We start from the raw sequence: 23106 nt of genomic DNA, 5'->3' as shown, positions 1-23106 counted from the left end.
TCCTCTGGTTTTCACCATTGCTGAGGTTCTGGAATCAATGTCTTAGTTCAACTGCAATGTGTTGATGAGTGCAAGGAGGGAAAGGTTGCAGCATCACAAATTAAAAAATAATAATCTTTCAAGCTTAATATCAGCAGAGATGATTATTTCCTTTGATTAGTCAGGTTAATTGAAAATAGCTTTATAGTTCTCAGATGATTAATTAGGGGCCAATAAGATCTCTGTTTGCATCTCAGTAATTCTTCACCCTGTTTTATTTCAACATTGAGTCTTTATGCTTAAAATATTCATTGAGAAAGCAGAAGGGTGATTAACGTAAGAATTTAAATGTGTGCCATTTGTTCTGACTTCTTTTTTTACACACTTTTGTCAACAGAATAAAAAGGAAAGAAAATACAACATCACAAAACGATTATTGCCTGTTCCACTTACATCTGCTAAATCCTCCTTTACTGTAGATATGGTTTATCCAGGTTAATTTCAAAACAAGGGAGAAAAAGCCCAAATAAAGGTCAATCCTCTTTCTCTCCTACCCCATTCCCAAATCAAATGGCTGTTTGACCTCTGTATAATCATCTTGAAAGTTTCAAAGTGGTCTTTATTACATGAAAGTTCTTTACTCATGTAAGCCATCCCGCAGAAGAAGATTAGACCACACCACAGTTACCCTCTTCAGTTATCACTCAAGAGAAAGTGGGTTCAAAATAGCATCTGACAGATATGGTGATATTTTTCCACCCACTTGGCACTGAAAGGCAGGAGTACACCTATTTCTAGGTGAAAGTTATTTCATTCTGCACCAAAATAATTATAATGATAACAATAGTTCATTTTCAGGTCACATTTGCTGAGATTTTACATTTAGGGGTTGGACTTTTTGTTTGGGGTTTTTAAAGCATTTTCTCACAGCCTTGGCAACCTCTGTCTTATCACACCGTACTTAAATCTTCAACAAATGGAGTGGGATGATAAGAAGTTTAACTCTTTCTTTGGAAAGCAATGCCCAACCCTTATGATGGTCTAAAGAAGCTGGAAGAGTAAATACTGAAGACAAAAAGGAGGACCAATTCCTAAGGATTAAACCATCAGAAATAAAATTATAAAAGACAAATTTTGCTATTAACAGTCATAACATTGATGAAAATGGCATTATTCAAAGAAAACTCCTGCAGCAAGGGGTTCACTGATGGCTTTTATATTTCTGGGAACTGTCCTCTGCCTACCATCAAATCCAGCCTTTTATAAAAGGTTCTGCCCATTCCTCCACGCACAGGCACAGTGTCTGGTCTGTTTTAATTTTACATCAAGATCTCAACTGTAGATCACCAGATTATACCACTGAGATCCCAACAGGGCACAGCAGAAAATGCTTTTCCAGCTCCAATCCGAAGTCTCAGCCTTTGTCCTATTACTGATCAAAAACTAGCCAGGATCATAAGCACCCTTTGCAATTATCCCAGTCCCAAACCATCCTCAACATAACTTTGCCACCATGGTGACCTTGATGGACTGACCCCTAAAGGGACCCATTCCACACGAGAAACCAGCGTCAGGTGGGAGCAGCAGCTGGGCTGTAGTTCAAGGGAGCACACACAGGACAGTGGGGTTACACTAACATGCAGTCCATTTATTTCTGAGAGGTTTTTTTACTTTGTTCTGTGTTTGTGGTTTGCTTTTTTTCTTTAATCAAGCCACTGCAAACACTGCTTTGGCTGTCAGCATGAGCTCAGAGACACGTATTCCCATACCGGTGGTATCTATGTAATAAATACCATCAAAACTAATTTAAACAAAAGAAAAAAAGAAAGACTCCTTTTCCCACCCCCAAGCACAAAACACTTTTAAGTCAACAGAATTTAATCTAGTTTATTCTCAAAAAAAAAAAAAAAAAGAAAGGAGGAAAAAAATACGAAAACAAAACAACAACAACAAAAAAAAGCAGGTCTTATCACTAGCAGTAAATAAATTTGTACAACCATTCAGTCCGTATAATAGGATGAAATAAATCTACATCTTTCTTATTTTGGTGCATTGAATTATACATACAAACAACAATTACAGGAACTTGTTCACAATGCATATAGACCTGGAGAATGGCTATCTGACAACCCCTCGTTGGCAATGTCCGCATGTTAACACTGATTGCCCGACACCATTGGTACTTCCTATGTAAAAAGGCCCGTTGGCCAGAAATGAATGATCTTCCTACAGGTTTTCTTTATTTACTTATTTATTCAGTTAGTTAGTTAGTTAATGCATCATCAAAACTGTTCTAGCCAGCCCCCTCCCCGGAAACAAAGGAAAAAAAAAAAAAACAAAAAAAAACCAAAATAAAAACCAAAAACCAACAACAAGAGAAAAAAGGAGAAAAAAACAACTAAAAAAAAAGGAGAAGACATGACTGGCAGTTGGTCCATTTGTTTGTAAGACCGCGTTTCCTCTTGGTCTGCATTGTTTGATCTTCTGGTTTTTAAATTGTCCTCCTGTCCTCTTTTTTTTTTTTTTTCCTTTTCCTTTGAAAAAAAAACAAAACCAAAACAACTCTCGGAGTCCTTCATGCCTTTTTTTCTTTACAGCTCTCCAGATGCAATAAAGTCTTCCTCAAATGTACAGTATTTCTTACAATATAAGTTATATGCAATGTTCAGCGGTTCTTTTTTTTTTTTAATCATTTTTTCACAGCACTAGAGATCCTGTCCAATAGGGAATGCAAGTTCTGAATGGCTTATTCACAAATGGTATCCAGATTCAGTGGGTAAGAATACATAGACGCCATAGTGAGTTCCTTTAAAAAGTGGCAAACATCACTTTTTTAAAACTTTTTTTTTACCTTTTTGTCCTTTTTTGTCTTTTTTTTTCTTTTTTGTGATTTTTGTAGTTTTTTTCTGAGTTTTTTTTTTCTCTCTTACGCCTTCAAATAATTTTTTGTTTTTGTTTTTTTTATTCTTTTTTCTTTACCCCCTCCCATTTGATTTGGGACATCAGGCCCATAACCACACGCCTGCAAAAATGCAAGTATATAAAGTAAATCTCATTTTGAGACTGTAAGCATTCAGCAGGGGAGTCTCTCACTAACCCATGGCAGTGACCATACTGGAAGGATGGTGAGGTCCAAAGGAGAGGCTGGATGGAGGATGCATCGGAGTCGGTGTAGTCAACATGTGGCTGGAGTGACTGAAAGGTGAAATGTGGCTGATGGAGGACATGTGTCTGGAGAGGGCAGCAGGGTTAAAAGAGCTGCTCTTGGGAAAGTCTTCAAGGTTGTCATGGACCTTTTTGCACTTTTTGGATTTGCTAGACATTTTTCGGTTTCTGGTCTGAATTCCTTCTTTCTTCATAGTCAGGGGTCTGTTAATCTAAACAAAAATCAATTATTTTTTTTTTGTGCTTCCATCCCTTCTCCCCAGATCACCATAGGATTCATGTACCCCATGCCCAGACAGCCCTGGGGATGCATCCAGGACCAGCATCTCCCCTTCCTCCCCTCACACAGCTACACAACCTCTCCCTCTCCATCCCTAAATTCAGATCCCGGCAGAAAATCCCAAATGCATTTGAATTTTATGAAGATGACAGAAAATTGCTGGCAGAGCCTCACAGGAGCAAATCGTGCCCAAATATCTCACAGATATGAAAACTTCTAGCTATCTGCATATTAGGTAATTACATCATGTTCAGGAAAGAAACCAATCATTATCACCTTGAAATACTTCCTGCAGACATCGTCTCACCCCAGGGCTTCCTGACTGCTCTGAAACCATTAATGGCAAAAGCTGCTGGGATTTCAGTGCTACAAGGGTTCCCAAACTTTCACAGTGGCATTAGGAAGCTGGGCAAACTCTTTCACAAAAGCAACAAACATTTGTCTTGCTTTTCTTCTTTGGAAAGATTTTGCTCTGACCCTCTTCAAATTTAGTTTAGCAGATACAGTTTTATTTCTAAAGCCTTCCAGGCTTTTTTGGAGGTTCTGAAACAGGTGTCTGTGCTGCCCAGCAGACCATTTTTTCCTTTCACACAGACTTCTCTATGTGAAATCTAAGCATTATATTTTTCTGCATGTATATAAGCAGCTGCAACAACGAACCATACACTCATCAGAGCTGGGAAAGAGTAGGAAAAGGTCTGCCAACATTCCTGCAAGAAATTCCTATTGCTGCACAGAGTCAGCATCACAACATTAGCACAGGTGCCATGAAAATCTCAAAGACTACACTTGGGAGGGGATTTATGCATTTAATATCCCTAAACGTCCTTTAAAATGGACCTGGGAACCTACAGGGAGAATTAAGCACGTCTTGCACTGGCTCCTCTGTAGAATTTCACCCACAGGAGAGCCCAGCAAACCCCCCAGGTCTGAAGACCATTTTTCATAATAAAAGAGAGCACACAGCATTGCTGATGGGCACTCTGCAAAACGGGGAGGAAAGGAAGTAAAAAAAGAAACTGCTTTCCCTCAGTAAGTACTATCTCAGCCCTGGTGAAGGACAACAAAAAGAGGTTTTTGCAAGGGTCCTGAACATATCTTCGTCCATAAGATCTTAAATCAGTGCAAGGGACAAAGCACTCTCTTCTTCCAGATCACAATAGGGTTTCACCCCCTGCTCATCAGCTCGTGTGTCCCCACAGCACGGATATCATTCCCAGATTTCTCTCCCCAGAGAGGAAGGAATAAAATGTTTCCCTGATATATGTGCAGATGGAGGCTTGAGGATAGGAAGGACCAGGCTCATCAGCTCTGTTTAGGCATCCTAAAGTTTGTCATCCCAGTCTGAATTAGTGACTTTATGCTCTCCATACCAGCACTCATGGGAAACTTCACCTTGTCCTAAAAAATGTGTGAATAAAAGGCCAATTCCTCTACCTCTGGACAAAGGGAACTGGAGGGAGCAGGCCTGCTTGATAACAGTAAAAAGGAGGAATCTGCCTATGTGCAGCCCAACAACAGCCCCGGGGCAGCAACAAGCAAAAACCTCAAATGTCATAGGCTTTCAGTACAACATCAGCCATCTCCCTGGTTTCCTATCCTCTGAGGGAACAGTGATACATACAAAAGGAAGGAAGACCCTTTGCTCCAGCTGAATATCTGGGGTGAGAAATCCTTGTCTGGCCTGTTTTAAGTTAGACAGCAAGGGCATGCCAGGAGGCAGCCCCAAGTGAGCTCCACCAGTAGTCAGTGATGCTGAAGAACACCTAGAAATCCCAAACCCAGATGAGTCCAGCTCAGATTCAGGAAGGCACACACCAGCCCTGGCCTCTCTAGCTCCCAGTGATGATTTGTATCATGACACTGAGTCTGAGGGACAGCCAGAACTGATTTCCATGTGAAGCAGCAAAGGTGCAGGCACAGGATCTGGTGGTGGCAACAGCCTAATGTTGGAACTGGGACTGTACTGACTCTTAGACCAGGCACAGGGGTCCTGACCTGTGCAGCATGTTGTCATGTCCTGCAGGACAATAAGCGCTTCCTCAAGCAATGTCTCTCATGTTTCACTCCATCACTAGGAACAGATTAGCCCAGACCATGATTTGATGTGAAAGATGGGAATATCACTTTTGCTCAGGATGGTGACAAAGTCATGGCCAGACCCACAACTGTAGCCAGAGATAGCATCCAAGCTGTTAGCTGGACACGGCATCCTATTGTACATTAACTCATCCTCCTGGTAGGTATCTGATCAAAGTGCCAAACATATAGGACTAGGATAAATATCAGGAGGAGTGAGACCTGCACAGTCACAAGAGCAAGCTGGAAATTTTTTCCAGTGACTTGAAAGGCCAGTCACAGCAAAGTTGAAATGGTCCCCAAACATCAAAGCCATGGACCCATCTCTGTTTCTGGGGTAGAGAAATAAAAGACCCAGAGGGAAGACCCTCTCCATGAAAATTCATTGTGATAAAAATAACAAACACATGCTAAATTAAAACTGAACCAGCCCCATGCATGTATATGCATGTATATGTAATTGCAGATGGAGCAAATTAATTATGGGCAGGAATTATGCTCTTTGTTTTATCACATGCAAAATATCAGCTGCTCTGCTCTGGGAATGCAGAGCCCTGCTTTAGGATATTGGGAAGCAGGCCTTTTCTGAGGACTTTTACCAAAACAATGGCACCTCACTCATTTGTATGGGAAAAGGCCAGTCTGTTGTGCACCTCCAGCAAGGTACACTCCCATCAGTCACTGAGGCAAGTGAAGCCTCATCCCACTGATAAAAAGGACTGAAATAACAAGGACGAGAACCTTACATTCAACAGATCAAATCCAGGGGATAGTCTTAAACATTGTAGGTCTGATCTTGCTCTGACTGAAGACAATGGGATTTTGCCGTTGACCTCAATAAGGTCCTGTCACTGAAGCGGATTTATCCTTCAGGCATAGTCATTACAATGTTGGGTTAATCTTCCAGGCTAGCTGTATCTTAGAAAGCACTCTGGGATGCCACAGGATGAAAGGTACCGTATCAGTGTGAAATATTAGCCATTGTTAATACTGGTGTTAATGGAGCCAGCTCTTGTTGAAGTCAGTAGGAGCAGTGCCAGCAGCTTCACTAAACGCACCCCAAGACTATTATGATTATTGCTCGTATGCTCCTGACAAATGGGTTTGCTTAAGCTGTGGGAATCAGCGGTAAAACAAACTGATATAGCCCCATGAGAAAAATAGCCCCATGAAAAAGCAGCCTGCGGTTGTTTACTGCCATCATTCCTCATGTGGACTGAAAAAATGGGTAAGTTTCATCGTCAAATCAGTCTATTAAAAATACTTTAATGATCTAAAGGTCCAAGGAATAAAAAGTGATCAAACCCGAAGAAAAGACAAAACAGAGGGAGAGAGTCAAAAAGAAGCCAAGAATTTGGTACAACCTAGCCTGAAACAAGGTGAAAGCATCTTCCAAGAAGCCCAAGAGCTTCTGCCAGTACATTGGCACATCTGTGCAGAACCACTCAGCTGTTTGGGAAGGACATGCTACTGTGAGCCTCTCTATTTCTGAAACCTCCCCTGACAGAGAACTGATGTAGGTAAGATACACAAAGGGAGCAGGACCACAGCCTACACACACAACTCTCACACTTCAACAGGCCAGACCGATTTTCACCAGACAAGAAACTTCTGTCCACATGCAATCACTAGATTTCCTCCCTGCCTTGAGTCATTTAAAGGATGATGCTTGTGCCATTCACCAGGCAGTCAGCACAGCTCCAGAGTCCTGCCTCCCAGCAGCCAAAAAGACAAGGCATCTCCATGAAGCTACCACCACCTTACCACTGATCACAAAACCCCCACACCTCTTTAGTTTCTGAAGTACAATGTGGCCTTTACAGTCACAGCTTCTGAAGCACAACATGGCCTTTACAGTTACAGGCTGCAGAATATTCCAGTGCTCTACATCTTTAAAGCTGAGGGTGATACGTTTAAAAACTCTCAGCTGTGATGTTGCCCATTCCTCACCACAGTAATAAGCATCATCTTAAAAAACTAAAAACAAAATAATCTACCCACTCATAGCCAGATTTTGGTATCCTTGCCCAGTTATATTGCTACACACAGCATCCCAGTCCTCTAGGGGCTTTTTTTTAAGCAGGTCCCATTAATGGAGTTGCTCATAGGGCAAGATACTACTTGACTTTGGTAAGTAGCTGTGCTGAGCTTTTAAGCAACTGTCAGTGTCTTTGATGAATAGGAAAATGGTTCCAATGTGCTAAAGGCCTGCCCCATGTCACAAATTTCACTGCTGGATTGGAGTTTCCCTAAATGGTGAATCTAGAGGTCAACCCAGGCCAACTAGGTTCACAATTTAAGTGTGAAAAAGAAAAGAATGTGCTTTTGCATGTTCATTTCTGGAGAGCCCCAGCACCCAGGCACCTTAGAAGAAATTCCTCCAGGAAGATGTCTACAATGCAGGTAGACAGACCTGAACTCATCATCCTGCCAGCTTTTGCAGTCACTGGGAGAAAATGCACCATCTTCAAGAGTACAAGTCATCTTATCCAAACACAAGCATCTCCATCAGGTCCAACAAATGGCACCTGAGAAGAGCCTGTTTTCTTCAAAGGGCTCTGCTGGGGTACAGGGCAAACAGCTCAGGCATAGATCTCTTTAGAAGTCTTCCAAGCTACATGATTTAAGTCCTAACACTGGTGGCTACCAGGCCAAAATGAAAACATTGCACAAGCAAAGACTCCTCCAGTGAAGCTTGCTGACCTTGCTCCTGTCTTGCCATGGCAATAGCAAACAGAGTATTTTCTTGTGATATCCTAGGAGATTTCACTCCATGTTCAATTCCTTTGTTTGCAGTGATCACACTGAAAGTTTGATGACAAGCTTGCTTGCTACATAGGACTAAAAACATGCAGAGATGCCTGCCCACTAAAGGGTAAACACACTTTCTTTTTTCCCAGGAGAGATGCCTCTCACAAAACAGGTGAAAAATTAGCCTGGTTGTTGCTTTTTTTTTTTTTCCCCTGCTTAATCCAAACTTGTTTACTCATCCCAAGAAACCAAAGAGCCTGAAATAACAAATGGGAAGAACTCAAGCACCACAAGGGTTGGGTGCCCCATGAAACCAGATCTGTCTTTGATGTGTTTGCATGGTCGGACATGAGGGCAAAACATAGTCCAAGACGTCTAAAGGCAAACGTAAAGCAAATGACCAGTAGGAAAAAAAAGTTATATCAAAGCAGAGAAATTGAAAATCTTTTCCCCCTTCTGACATAACAATTATTCTAATGCCACATGTGGAATGGGAGTAACAGGAGTAGCCTTAAGACTCCTTTATTAGCAGTATTAGTCAGCAAAAGACTTTTCAGATCCCTTTAGCTCTTTGCCCGGGGCACATATCACTGATTCCTGCAAGCAAACTATGCATGGAGATGTCAGATAAAATCTGCCAGCCATTTTGTTTCATTTTTCCTTCCCTTCATTTTATTTTTCCTTCCCTTCCATGACAGATGCCTTAAAATTCACATCACAGGTTGAGCAGATTCTGCAACTCACTAACTAAATCAAGTCCTTTTTGGTTTAGGAACCATTTGCGTCAACCAGGGCAAACACAAGACCTAAATAAATCATCCTTGGGGACTGGTGGAGCAACAGGATGAAGGCAGCCACAAACCCAAGAAATATCTAAATAGTTGCTGGCACATTTTGCCTTTTTTCCAGAGTCTGCATTTGCTGGAGGAACCAAGCTACACATACAAGGGGTATCAGCTTGCAGGACAGCATGCTGTCTTTTCCAACACACTGAGCCAAATCAGCAGTAGATAATGTCTCTCTGTGTTGATCCACTCCTCCTTTCTTGGCTCAGGCATGGGAGAGTTCTAACATTACCTGTGGACAACCCTGGCTTATAACTCCCCAAGTTGGACTGGCAACATTTGAGGGGATACCAACACATCTCTCCAATCCCCAAGGTCCCCTGAGTTCTCAGCATGACCCAAGACTGGAAACCCTTAGGCTGAGGAAGCATTTGTGCCATGGAGCACCAAAACTGAGGCCCCGTTCTGGAATGTAGCAGTCACACTTACATTGTGCAGCTTGTAGTAGAGCCCGCAGGCGTTACAGACCGGATCGCCGTTGGCATTTCTCCTCCACAGGGTGGTAGTGGTGGTCTGACAGTTTGCGCAGGACGTGCCCGCCCTCCTGGCTGCAGACTGTGAGAAGGAGGGGGAGAGACAGGGGAAGAGAAGAAGATGGTGGGGGAGGGGGCAGGGGAGAAATTAAAAAAAAAAAATTAAGTCAGCAAAATTTTTGAGGAAGAAAACATCAACCCTGCAGGACTGATGCCCATCGTCAGAGGCCTCCAGATACTGGCTTGTGAGAACAAATAATAATTCTGAAAAAAATCCCCAAGGTACTTTAATCCCAAATTATATACAAACTGAATCAAGTGCCAAAGGGCATCCTAAAAGTGAGTGCTAAACCTCTGATAGAACTCATCAAAATTAGCAGCGTTGGCACAGCCCATTCCAGAGGGGAAAGTATTATTTAAATGCCAACAAGTCTTTCCATCTTAATTCTCTCAGACCCCCCAGGGGTCTAATTCTGCAGGCAAGGCCTGAACCAACAATTGCTGGAGTCAATGGCATGAGTCACACTGGCTCCAGCAAGCTCAGGGTGAGACTGAGGCTGAGCATGGTGGGCAGCTGCTCGCCGGGTCCAACCGCAAGCACAGCCTGGTCCCGTCAATTCAGCTCAGCTTCAAAGGATACAGGCTCCAGATCGGAAATAACACTGTGGCAAGGAGTGAGAATCCCAACTTTTTAATTACACCCTTCTGCAGCCTAAACCTTCATGTTTATTTAAGGATTGGTAATGAGCCCGAAAGAAGAATTTACCATTTCATAAACAGGGAGGAACAAGAAAAAGAAGTCTACATGTCAAGGTGTATAAAGAAGATTTTTTGTTAGCTGCAATAATGAGTTAACAAAGCCAAATTTAGCAAAGTCGCTCCCCTTTCAGATTCATGAATCCATGCTCATCATATAAAAACTGTAACTTGAGCAAACAAATTGCCCTTCTGCCACTGAAGGAGGAAAAGGGGGTTTGCAAACTTGTATGCTTGTTTGCATGTGTGTAATTGCCTACAGCTCCCAAAAAAAAAAAAAAAAAAAAGACCTTTGGGTGCCAGTCCTATCTCTTCTCCATCAATATGACACAGTCCCTGAGCTCTGATTTCATCGCAATGCTTTTGCTTTCAGTGGGACTGCTCATGTGCTTAAAGTTAAAACATGTGCTTAAGCGATTTGCCAGATCATAGCAATGCTTGGCACCTTGCAGAACTGAGCCTTTAATGCTCTCTTTTGTGCTCTTACTGTTTCAAATTTACCCCTCACCCCACACAGCCGCACACTGTAGCACATCCAACATTTTAGAAAGAAAAAAAAAAAAGAAAAAGAAAAAGAAAAAGAAATACCACATCTTTGGACACCATACAACAAACCCCAAATGCAAACATGGACACTGGCACAGCGCTACTGCTAATACCAGCTCCTGTTAGGTCATGTTGCATTTTTAATCATAATTGAATGTGGCGTAGGTGGAGAGAGGATGGGTTGGTTTTGTTTTAGATAGAGTAGGATTTTTTTTTCCCTTTTAATTAGACAAAAAGGACTGTCTGAAAAAATAAATAATATGATGCTCAGGAGCACTAGGAAGCATCACAGAAAGCCTGATCTGACAGCAAGGGGCTCTCACTGGCTGCCCATGGGGACAGTTCCATTTTGCCTGGCCATAAACCACATCCATGCCAATGGCAAGAAGGGTCTAGAAATGGCGTATGGGTCTTTGGTTGCAAAAATCCCAGTGCAGTCAGGAGAACCTGAAGCAACCCACCATGGAAAACCTTCACAAATGTGCACGCATGCCTTGCTCCTGTCCTTCTCCAGATCATGCCACAGCTTCAAATTTGGTTCTCATCAAATTCACCAGGGTAATATGAGAGCTTCAAACACAGCACAGACACAACTTCTTGGAGAGCCATGCTCTCGTCAAGACTTGGGGGACAAGTCTGCAGGTCCTTCCTTTCTGGCTCCCACTAGACAGTACACATGGCTCAAAGCCTGGATTGAGTTTTTCAGTGGCAACGTTGCCCTTATCAGACCCAAAAATCAAGCCTAAGGAAATTTCTAAAAACCAGTGATTTTTGACTCAGCCCACACAGGGGAAACATCCCCTTTGAAGATATTTGGGGTTTCTACACAGCCCTCGCTATAATTTCTCTCACGGTAAGCGTGTTTAAAAGTTACTACCTTGCTACCTTCTAACAAACTCTGCCACTAAATAAACTAATAAATCACAACATCTACTGTGTTCTATACAACCTTTTCCATCTGCCGTGTTTTCCCTACAAAAACTGAGCACCGTTAGCTGAATATTTTAAACTCTGTGTTCTTTGGGTCCCAGACTGTGCCTTTTATGCCGTAGCAGCTTATTCTGGAGACACCAGCAGTGGGCAGGAAACAATGAATAATAATGCTATCATAACAGCTCCTAGCAATGGCATCCACTGATGCTACTCACCGACCTGAACTCATCCATGTAAGTCATGGGATGACTAAGAGGGTGCTCCATATCATCTGTAGAACCAGACCTTGTGGCCCAGTTGCATGTGAGCAAGGGCATAAACTTCAAAATCACTAGCAGTGATGAGAAGGTGAAATTGAGGACGGTGCAGAAGGAACCAAGCACTGATAAAGATGTTTAATTGCAGGGCATTTTCAGTGTCTGGATTTACACAGGGTATCCACAAAGCTGCAAGCATCATCTTCCTACAATAAGGCACGTGCATGGGCTTTCTGAGAAACTGGATATAATCCTGGCACGGCTGGGCACAGAAACGGAGAGCTCTGCAACCACATGGGAAGAGAAGAAAATCCAAAGGATTCTTTTCTCTCAGAATATCAGTGACAGGGCTGCCACTGGCTTCAAAAAAGGGCAAGAATAGTCTCCAGGAGGGCTCCAGACCTTATAAGAAGAGCAGTGACACGGTACTACCTGCCTGTTCCTAATGCCCTGCCAATATCTCACAATCTTCCATCTTCTCCCCAAAGCAAACCTGAGTCCCCTTAACCAGCAAGGCTCCATCCATCTCCACTAAAGGAAGCCCTTACAAAGACACATATTGAATTTAATGAGGCTAGGGCTAGATTCTCAGTATGTAAGGATTTGCCCTCTCTCTCCAACCCATCAGAGCCCTGTCATTAGTTTCAGTGTGCCTGGGATCTGAGCCTACAAAACCAGCCCAAGGTGATACAGGGAACCTTTGGCAGAGGGAGAGGAGTGTGCACTGGATCCCCACCCTCAGTCCCCATCCACATGCTGCCTTCCCCAGCTCACTCACCTTCACAAGTCACGAAAGCTACAGACATGCTCACACATCTGCTCACATGAAATGCAAACACTGGCCAAGTTATAGTGCCTTCTAATTGGTTGGTTGAATGGTCGGCTGGATCTTGGGGGTTTTGTTTGGTTTGGGTTGGGTTTTTTGTGGAGTTCAGCAAGGGAAACAAACATGGATGCAAAAAGCACTAGAAATCTTTCTCTTGTTTTTTACCCCAGACAGTGCTGGGGGGAAAAAATATTAAATATATATATACATATATATATATTTATATATATATATATATACACACACATACACACACACACATATGAAATCCCCATTTAGCAAAAGCCACATTCAAAGAAACTTTTTGTAACTGAAAACTTTAACTAAAATGCCCAAGACTGGAGTGATTATGCAAGACAAGGTCTCTCTTTACTTTTTTTCCTTTCCTTCTCTTTCTTTTTTTTTTTTTTTTCACCCAAGAATGACCTTTTACAATGTATTTATTTATGCAGTTCATTTTACATGTGCTGGGCTGAGGGTGACTCGGGACATTCTTTCGTGGTTCCATCAGACACCTTTTGAAAGCTCTCCCCCCCTTTCCTAGCCGCTTTCCTATTCTGCCTCCCCCTCCACTTGTTTGGATACGCTCAAGCTCCTGTGTGTTTGGGCTGGGGAAGCAGAGCTGTTGTTTAGGAGTTATCTCCAGGGCTCAGATATCCGGCAGCTTTTTCCTAGGAAGTTAACTTTACATATAAAGAGAGAACAAGGAGAAAGGAAAAAAAAAAAAACAACAACAACAACAAAAACCAAACCATGGGTATGTGTTTAACACAGAAGGGCCAGGGGAAGGAGAAGAGAATAAGAGAGCTGCCCCTGCTGCACAAAAAAAAAAAAAAACCTAACTTAAATCCCAGCCTGTACTTCCCTCCCTAGAAAGCTTTTCCTTTTTTCTAACAAGGCTATGAAAGATGAGGGAGACCAATGTTTTCCTATGTGGGGAAAAGCCCATATAGGAAGGCATGGAGAGGTTTTGCTCACGGGAAGTTTGGGGTAGAGGAGCAAACCCACATCTTCCCCAAAATGAGCACAGTCAGAGAGAACTGAAGCTCCTGTCTCTTGCAGTGAACCCCTCCTGGGGCTGTATCCTGTAAATATTTCCCAGCGCCAATGAGAATAACATCAGTTCAATCTTGTGGACATCCCACAGGTGAGGAAGATGAATCCACATCTAAGAATTATCAGACCAAGACCACGAGCACCTTCATGGGTAACACAAGGCCAGTGAATAACCCTCCTCCCATCTGCAGGATCCAGCCATACCAGACACAAGCCTCGTGCAACCAACTGGATCCATCCATCAGCTCAGAAATTCCGTGAAGAACAACTTTCCCTCCACTTTTTGAGCAACTCCCAGGAGCCCATCCATGTCTTTAATCCTAACAAAACCAATTGTGCCTCGATTCAAAACAGTCAATAATTTCCCAAGCAGGGAACATAACTTTTTCCCCCACTTGATATCATTTTTCCCCTTGTGGTTTGCCTGACTATTTGCCAAATCTGCTTCAACACATTTATTTGCCAGGCCTTTTTGTGGCTTGCAGGGAAATTCAGAAATGGATGGCTGGGGATTTTGTAATGTGTTGCTTATACATAGTAAAGTCGTGAGAATTCCAACTATTATTTCAAATATTTACCTGCACATTTCATCTTCCTTCAACTTCTGTGGCCCTGGGCATGCACTCAGCTTTGCCCACTCACTGGGTTTTGTCATTCCCTTGTGTCCTCACTCGCACTGACTCAAAGGGGAATGACACAATTTGATATCCATACGGCTCACCTATGAATGACCATACCACATTCAAGCGGCACCAGGACCACCAGCCAAGCACTTTGCAGGTCTAAGGTCTGTCTGATGTCCCAGTGACACCCAGTAATTGGCTTGGGTTCACCTTCCACAACAGTGCCAGCTAAGGGGGATGGAGGTACACTTGGGAAAGGGAAGACAGCAGTATGGAGAGCCCTGAAAAAAATCCTTGGTCACTATGAAATTATCAATCTGTCCTGTGCCCCTGTAAAGATCCACTGTCCTTTGGTCACCATCCAGAAACACTGTGAAGAGCTATCTGTCCCATGGAGACCTGGGAGAAAACATAGCTCTGCTTTGCAGGAAGACCTGGATTTTTTTTTTTTTTAACCAGCTTTGCAGTTTGCCAAAGGGCCAGAAAACTGAGGCACACAGCAGCTGGGAGCATCTCTCCAAGCATGCCTCTTCTCAGCCCTTTGATGCAGCGGGAGCAGAATTTGGAGCTGGCTGAGCTTTCTTGTCCATCCCAAACTACAGTCAAGAAGCAGAAGAAGGAAAAGAAAGAACCAAAAGAAGGAGACTCACCAGTCTTCTCTTGGGCTTGATCAGAGGTCGGTTCTGCCCGTTCATTTTGTGATAGAGTCCACAGGCGTTACACAAATAGTGCCCGGTACCATCTCTTCTCCACAGAGGGGTTGAGGTAGCCCCACAATTTACACACTCCCTGCCTTCTGGAAACAAGACAGCACATAGTTCACTTAGGGAAAGCAGAGGTAACAGGGGCTGGGAAAAGCCCACACACACCAAAAATCTCCAATCCCCTGGGAGACCCAGCAATACCAGACCCTGCCAGCCCTCTCCAAGCAAGGGTCCAAGGCCATGGCTGAGCAACATGGCTGGCACAGGCTGGGGAGATTCTGGTGGGACCAGATCCTTTCCCTCTCTCTAACACCATTCTGCAGGCAGCATCAGGCCTGTGTCCCACCAGTAAGAAAGAGGGATGGTGTCAATGGCAACCCAGGCACCGTGGTGGCTTGAGAGGCACCTTGGGGAAGCTCTCACTTCTCCCACAGGTTCCCCCTTTGATAGGGGTGCTGACAATTCCCTCTCACCTCTGGATTAAGGGAATATACAGCCCTCCATACCCCACACTGCCATATAGACCAGACAAACTTTGGCAGGCTTTGCAGGGAGCCTCCAACCCTCTCCATCCCAAGATGGAGGGGTACCGAATTTAAGTCAATACCACCCTTTCTGATGTGTATGAGGACACCAGGGTCACTCCTTGAGCACTGTCCCAGCTCTCAGGGTGGTGCCATGAGCTAGGGGCTGCCATGCCTTTGGCATTGGGTCAAACCACAGCAAGGACCCCCAAAATAATCAAACAACCAAAACACCTTCCCAGCCTCAGTCAATACACAACCACATTGACACTATCTACTATTGATTAATTTGCCATTAAGCTGCCACCACCCAACTTGTGCAAACTTCTCTGGCTTCTACATCTCATCCACAGCTTGATGGTCCATTCCTGATATTTGAAACCCCAGAGAGCCCTGAAACTGCTTGAGCCCTGATCAAGCAATCCTTTTCCTCCTTTTCAGTACATCTCTATCCTCTCCCAAGCTATTAGGGGGGTCATCTCACTCAGCCCACCATCTCTGAGCCTGGAGGAGGGAATTGTGGGAGGGAATGTGAACATGCCTCTCAGATACTTTCAGGAGGTTGAGTGTTTTTTTGTTGGGTGTTTGCTTCATCATTTTGTTGGGTATTTTTCTTGCGCCTAATGACACTCCTAGCCCATTTGAGAGCAGCAAAAGGCCTCAGTCGACCAGAGCAGAGCTAACTCAGCCCAGATCTGGTTCCCTGCTGCCCCAGCACTCGAGTAAGAGGCATCCGCACCCTAACCACAAACGGCAACCGTTCTTCCAGAACCTTTTCACTAAACCCTCTCACACCCTTCAACACCAAAAAAAAAAAAAAAAGAAAGAAAAATAGACATTTGCAGCCCTTTCTCCCTCTTTCATCCTGCAAAAACACCCCCTTCCTCCTTTTCCTCCACCACTACCCCTCTTTGTCTTGCAAGCTTCCCAGCTTGTAAAAATCAACTTTAAAAAAAAAAAAAAGTGCTGCTGTTGGGGCTGGTTTTTCACGAACCACAGATGTGTCTCTCGAAAGTAAAGTAACAGAAAGTGGCAAAAGGAAAACAAGAGGCAGGGTGAGGGGGGGTGGGCAAGCCGGTTTGAAAATACCGCGCAGTCGGTGCCCGGGCGGGAGCTGCGGCAGCCGGGGGGGAGCACAGTCACAGCCCGGCTTGTACCGGGACCGAGAATAAACCGATCCCTACCACGACACGGCACCCGGTCAGTCCCGGAGCAAGGCGGGGAGCGGCTCCTGTTAATACCTCGGTCGTTTTGTTCCCCTCCGGTTAAACAGGGGCAAGCCGCTCCGGGGCTAGTTGAGTCTCTGTCCCTCTCTTTTGTTTTACTCCATCTCTCTCCCTCCTGCTTTCATGTACAAAACATACAGGTCTGGGGTTTTTTGTCACTCTAACCGCATCCGGACTCTATTAAAGTTCCTGGCGCTGGATAAACAATGCAACTGTCGCGTGCAGCAGTCTGAAAATAATTGGATTAGCTCAAACATATCAGCTAAATAGAGACAGTCCCTGCTCAGACAGACAGAGTAAATGTCACCCTGGAAAAACCCTGAAAACTGATCTCATTCATGCCAGGCAACCCTGCAGCAGCCTCCTCGGAAAGAGGAGGGGGAAAGAGCAGAAAAAAGAAAAAAAAAATAGAAGTCTTTTGACTAATCGCCCTTTGCACATACATACACAAAACACACATCCCTCGCCTCACACTCTACCCTTCGCTGCACACAAACATCCAGACCCGCAGCCTTCAGCCTCCGGGAGCCGGAGCCGCGCAACTCCCACCCCTTGCTCCGCGAGGTGCGCACGGCTCCGGGCCCCCCTCCCGGAGCGGTGTGACCAAGAGAATGCGTTTAGGGTCTTGCATTAGAGGTGAACAAAGACCCTGCACGATGCTGGATGGGGCTGGGGGCTATGTAGGCGAGCTCCCCGGCCGGGGCACACACACCAGAGCCTCAGGGAAAACCCTCCGCGCACCTCTGGGTGTCGCATGGGAAGAGCGAGGCGGAGGGCAGGCGAGGGAAGTTGGCCGGGATTTGGTACCACTATTAAAATACAGAAGAGATACACTAATGCTGCGGTTCCCTCGGTTTCACTTCCTCCTTAGGTACCGCAGCTGAGCGCACCTTAGGTGCTTGGCATAACCGCTCCCGGGGGGATTTGGGCTCCTTGGATGGTGTGCTTGGGGTTGGACCCTCAACCGGGGTTGCACCCTCACGGTGGGTTGGACAAGGTGGGAGGTTTGGATAAAAGGTCATCAGGACAACCTGTAGAGAAGGTAAAGTCGCGTCTGTGTGTCCCTGGGGGTTTCAGACCCTGCTGCTTTCATCACACGGATGTTTGTGCGCATCCCTTTGTGCGCAGAGAGGAGAAGAGGGCACGGCCCGATCCCTTTGCTCCCCGTTTTCTCCCATAGCTTACTCTCTCGAGCAGTGGAGATGAAGAAGCCAAAAGCCCTACCTGTGCTTGACCGTGCTTTCGGTCGCGATTTACACCCAAACCCAGTCGGCGATCCTCCTAAGAGGCTACTGGGGGGGAAAAGTCCAGAGCCATATTCTGGGACATACGGTGGGTAGGTAGTGATGGGGTGATGAGCAGAGGAGGTGGCTCCTCCTAAAGAGGCCATGCTGCTCCGAGAGTGAGAGGACTCCAACTTCATGGTATCAGCCAAGGACACCTGGTATTTGATGCATTCCTTCTCGTCCTGCCGGGTGGAGCCGGTGGAGCCGGGGGTGGAAATGGACGGATCCGGGGACACATCTTTAGGAGGGGTCGGTGGGAAGGTGAAAAGGTGCGGGCTCGAGTGACCGGCAGATAAAGTGGAAGTGGAGGCGGGTGGGTAGACGGAAAGTGGTCCCGGTGAGCTGTGATGGATGGAAGTCTTGGAGAAAGGGCTGAGGTTCCAAGGGGAAGCGCTGTGGTGGCTGCTCAGCGCCTTGCTCCCGTCCAGCCAGGGCAGCGAGCCGTGCAGCAGCGGTGGCCGGCACACCTGGCTCCCTGCTCGGAGAAAGCACAGCGAAACCCCTGTTACACTCCGTTCGCCACTCTGGCAAGCCCCCAGAGGGGAGTACCAGGCTGTACTCCCTCTTCTCTTCTTCCCAAAGGGCTCGGCGTGCCGTGGGAGCAAGACAAAATACATCCAATGCAAGCCCCCACTCCCCTTTACGAATTAAAATTTGAAGGATGTAATGCTCCGAGGTAGCAGCCCGGATACATCTCAGAAGTTGGTCTCCGGGTCGGCCCCGCCATGAGCAAGGATGTCAGCCCTGGGACACGGGATCTGGCGAGTCCAGCTGCACTCTTTCCTTTTTTTCAGACAATTTCATGCAGACTTTGACGCTAAAATCCTATGTGAAATTGCCAAGCCCCGACTGCAGAATTTATTTATTTATTTATTTATTAGCTAGAAAATAATTTCTGGAAGGCAACCGTAAGCTACAAACCCTAGGAATAATCTGGCCAAACGAAGAAGACCAGAAGATGCCCACAGATTTGACAATAACTTCTCCATCAAAGCTGTTATAGTTTGCAAACTGCCCAATTAATCTTTTTTTGTGGTTGTTCTCCCACGAGGCTGAACGTAAATGTTAGATGGCTTTTTGGTGATGATGCGGCACATGCAGAGAGCACCAACTGCCTCAAAAGTAACTCTCCATCCCCTTCTTATGACAAAAGACCCTTCACTTGTGTTTGAAAATACAGACCTGGACTTTGCCACAAAACCCAATTGATTTACCCAGTCTTTTTTTTCCCCCCTGTGGTTATAAATGTACTTAAGGGATGGTACCTAATATTTTAAATTAACTTCTTGCTAAAAAAAAAAAAAAAAAAAAATCCAAAGCTGAAAAACAGCTATTCAACTGGAAGAGAGGAAGTTTGTGCCTGCTAATAAAGCCCTGGAAAGGCAGTGACATCTAGAGAGCTTTAACCTCTGTAGGTATTGTGATCTGTGTGTATAGCTGGCTAAACAGACAGAAGGAGAGATGCAAACACAGATCTATGGAGGCACAGGTAGTTGAAGAGCTGGTGCAGGGTGGACTTGTATCTTTGCATAGGAGCTTGTGTGTCTAGAAAACCTCTACGCCTGTTTTCAGTGTGCATTTATGAACAATACTGAAAGTAACTGCTCTAAAGGAAGGGAAGGTGGGTTATACGAATAGAAAGGGTCAACATTCATTATCTTCTCCAGGAAGTAGCATAGTAAATAATATTCAAGCTAGATCAGAGAGACCGCATTTCCACTTTCTGCTGATATATTGGGGCAAAAAATGAAAAGAAAAGAAAAGAAAGGAAGGACAAAGGCTGCTGATCCCTAGAAATAATTGTTTTAAAGGGACTAATGGCAGAACAATGCAGTTACTGAGCGGAGCCTAATGCAGACTTGCACTCAACAAGTAGCTGAAGGCTGGGAGCAGCCCCCTAAACCCAGCTCGGCTCCAGCTCCACTCGCTTATCCCACACTCTTCTCCTTGATGTTGGGGTCATTTCTACAGCAAACCTCGGATATTTAGATTTCAGCACAGAGGTCACTGTCTGGCTTGAAAAATCAGCACCAGCTTTTTTCCCTCCTTTTTTAAAAATTGTTCTCTTTTCACTAGTTTTAATCATACAGGAAAGCTCCATCTATAAAAACTGGATCTATCCAATTCTTCAGCAAATATGACCCATTCCTCCATGGACTTGGGCCCCATCGACCCCAGGTATTCCACCTCCTTCCTAAAGACTGTGACTCAGGAACAAAATTCATACTGTGGATCATTAACTTCCTTCAAGACCCTCAGGAAAACACACTACGTCTGATATCTAATTACACCTATTTTCCTTTATTCCTTATTTTTAACACACGCCGTGGTGCTGTTCTGCGTGTGGATGTGCAAAACTTTTCAACCCCAGCATAACAAGCTCACCAAGTGAGAATGAAAATAGCCCAAGCGTGAGGACAGCAGAGTCATTTTCACACCCCTGCTCTCCAGTTTGCTTTTCTTCTGCAGAGCAGTTTAATCGTACAAAAATTGAACACCGTATTGAAAATCCTGTTAACCTAATTAAAGGGATGGAGAGGGAAACTAAAGGGAAAGAGAGGGAACGAGGAAGAAAGCAAGATAAAGATGAAAGGGAAAGAAAAATAAAGAAGAGCAAGAGAAAAGGGGGAAGAGCAGCGATAAGAGAGAGGGGAGAGATAAGAGAGGTGAGAGAGATGGAGAGAAATAAGTAGAAAGAAAGAAAAATAGAAAGAGTAAGGGAAAAAAGGGAAAGAAGGAAAAATAAAGAAAGCGAAAAAGAAAGAAAAATATATTAAAAACAAGAAAGCAAGAAAGCAAACAAGAAAGAAAAAGAAATGAAGGCAGCCTTGATTTTGATGTATTTCCAGTAATGAAGGGAGCCTGGATTTTGATGTATTTTCAGTAAACCAACCCCAAAATCCACCCGTGACGTAGTTTCCCCGCCGGCAGGAGAGGGTCTGCCCGATGGCAGTCTGGCCGGCGGGACTCGGGGCAGCTTGAAGCCTCCCGGACCCGGGCCAGGCCCGGGGCCGGAGACGAGGCCGGCGCCGGAGCCGGAGCCGGGGCCGGGGCTGCCCCAGGGTCACGCTGGAGGAGCAGGGCTCTCAGCGGGGGCACTCACCGTGGTGGGCCGTGGGGTATCTCTGCACGGTGGCTCTCACGGAGTTGCCGTAATAGGGTGGGACGGGGTTGCCTTGTCCGTCGATATTAAAAAGTACATCCACTTCCTCGGCGAGAGGATACTGCGTTGGGTCCATGTAGGTATGGCCAAGCGTGGGGTGATGCGAGTCCGGGTGCTGCCCATTGAGCACAGCGGGGTGGTGGTGGCTCACCCACCGCGGCTGGTCCGTAGAGACCTCCATTTTCCGCGCTCGCTGCTCCGCAGCTGCTCTTCCTCCTCCTCCTCCTCAGTAAAGCGCGGAGGGCTTGAGATTAGAGGGGGAGACGGTGCTGAAGTTCTGTCTGCAAGGGTGAGGGAGTGCTCGGAGAGTTTGAGGATGGGTTTGTTTGGTTTAAAGTGGAGGGAGGGGGGTATGATGATAAACGATCGATTTAAAAAAGAATAAAAAAGAAGGAAAAATCTAATAATAAAAAGGCGGTGGGGGGGAAAGGGGAAACAAACAAATTCAGAGGAAAAAATTCTACAAAGCGAGATTCCGTCGGTATCTTCCGCTGTTTTGCAGATGTTTCTCTTCTTTGATCACCTGTAACGAGAAAGAGGAAAGAGAAGAAGCAGAGAGAGAGAGAGAGAGAGAGAGAGAGGCAGAGAGAGAAATGTGCTTGAGAAGTTCTGAACTTTAGCACCTGACTTTTTAGGCAGGAGAAAACCCATCCCATTCCTCGGCAGCCATCCCTAGGAAGCGCCTGCTCTGCCCTGGACCCACCTCTCTTCCCCAGCGCCTCTTTCTCTTTCGCTCTCTCCCCGGCTCGGAGCGGAGCCGAGCTGCTCTACCCGCGTTCCTGCCGCCTCTGCTATCGCTCTTGATTTTTTAACTCTTTAGCTTTTTTTTTTCCTTGTCGTCGCGATTGTTTGTTTAGTATTTGCTCCAATTGCACCTGAGAAGCTCCAGTGGCTTAAGCCGGCGAGAACTTGTGCCATTTACTGCTCTGCAGCCTACTTTGATTGCTCATTAATTATTATACAACCAAGAAAGGGGGGAAGAAGGGGGACAACAGAACAGGGGAGGAAAAAATCTGGGAAAGGGGGTAAAGCGATGGGGAAGAAGGTGGGAATGAAGGGAAGGAGCGAGGGGGAAAAGGAGAGGGGTCAGGGGAAGAAGAAGAAAAAAGGGGGGGGGGAGGGGGAAGGAAAAAAAAAAAACAAAAGAGCGACAAGTTGCTAAAGAAATTCTGCACAAACCTTGGTGAAGAAGCAGTATGAGACCCAGGAGGGATGAAGCTGAAAGTGCTTGATCAGATCAGATTGTGCTCGCTTGCTCACCCTATTTTTCTCCCTACTTTTTTTCTCCCTCTCTCTGTTGGTTTTCGGTGGGTTTTTTCTCTTTTTTCTTTTTTTTTTTCTTTTTTTTTTTTACAGGGAAGGCATTCTTTCTGAAAGGAGCAGGATGGCGCCAGCCGGCTCAGTGCTTACAGACAGCTGTGGCGAGACGCAACTTAAGGAGGTTCCAGTGTCATAAGCCTGGGGGAGGCGGAGCCTGTCCCCGCCTGAGGAGGGGACCGCCGGGGCACACCGGCCGCCTCCGCGCTGCCCCCGCCACGCACCCGCGGGAACCCCCTTCTTCCAACTTTCAATCTTCCTTTCCCTTCCCTTCCCCCCTCTTCCCTCCCCTCCCCCCCCCCCCGCCCTTTTTTTTT

The 23106-nt window shown here is 45.4% G+C and overlaps 1 protein-coding gene across 3 annotated transcripts; it reads right to left on the bottom strand.

Moving 5' to 3' along the window:
* Positions 1-3071: 3071 nt before the first annotated feature.
* GATA3 (GATA binding protein 3) lies at positions 3072-21653 on the bottom strand. 3 transcript variants are annotated; one of them, XM_054399691.1, is made up of 5 exons: positions 21407-21653; positions 18248-18787; positions 15220-15365; positions 9529-9654; positions 3072-3356 (listed from the first exon to the last, which is right to left on the bottom strand). In XM_054399691.1, exons 1-5 carry the CDS (start codon positions 21651-21653, stop codon positions 3072-3074), a joined length of 1344 nt encoding a protein of 447 aa, XP_054255666.1. The 3 variants fall into 3 exon arrangements, with proteins under 3 accessions (XP_054255666.1, XP_054255667.1, XP_054255665.1); XM_054399692.1 differs by having other exon boundaries at positions 18248-18784; positions 21413-21653; XM_054399690.1 differs by having other exon boundaries at positions 15220-15362; positions 18248-18784; positions 21413-21653.
* Positions 21654-23106: the final 1453 nt, after the last annotated feature.

Source organism: Indicator indicator, chromosome 3 (assembly GCF_027791375.1).
Source record: "Indicator indicator isolate 239-I01 chromosome 3, UM_Iind_1.1, whole genome shotgun sequence".
NCBI classification, from domain to species: Eukaryota; Metazoa; Chordata; class Aves; order Piciformes; family Indicatoridae; genus Indicator; species Indicator indicator.
This window is presented reverse-complemented; position numbering and strand designations above follow the sequence as displayed.

Coding starts and splice junctions, on each gene's coding strand:
- GATA3 (XM_054399691.1), bottom strand. CDS start 21,653: ATGGAGGTCTCTACGGACCAGCCGCGGTGGGTGAGCCACCACCACCCC. Junction 15,366..18,247: donor GAAAGCACGGTCAAGCACAG/GTAGGGCTTTTG, acceptor TCTTGTTTCCAG/AAGGCAGGGAGTGTGTAAAT. Junction 3,357..9,528: donor TCTACTACAAGCTGCACAAT/GTAAGTGTGACT, acceptor ATTTTTGTTTAG/ATTAACAGACCCCTGACTAT.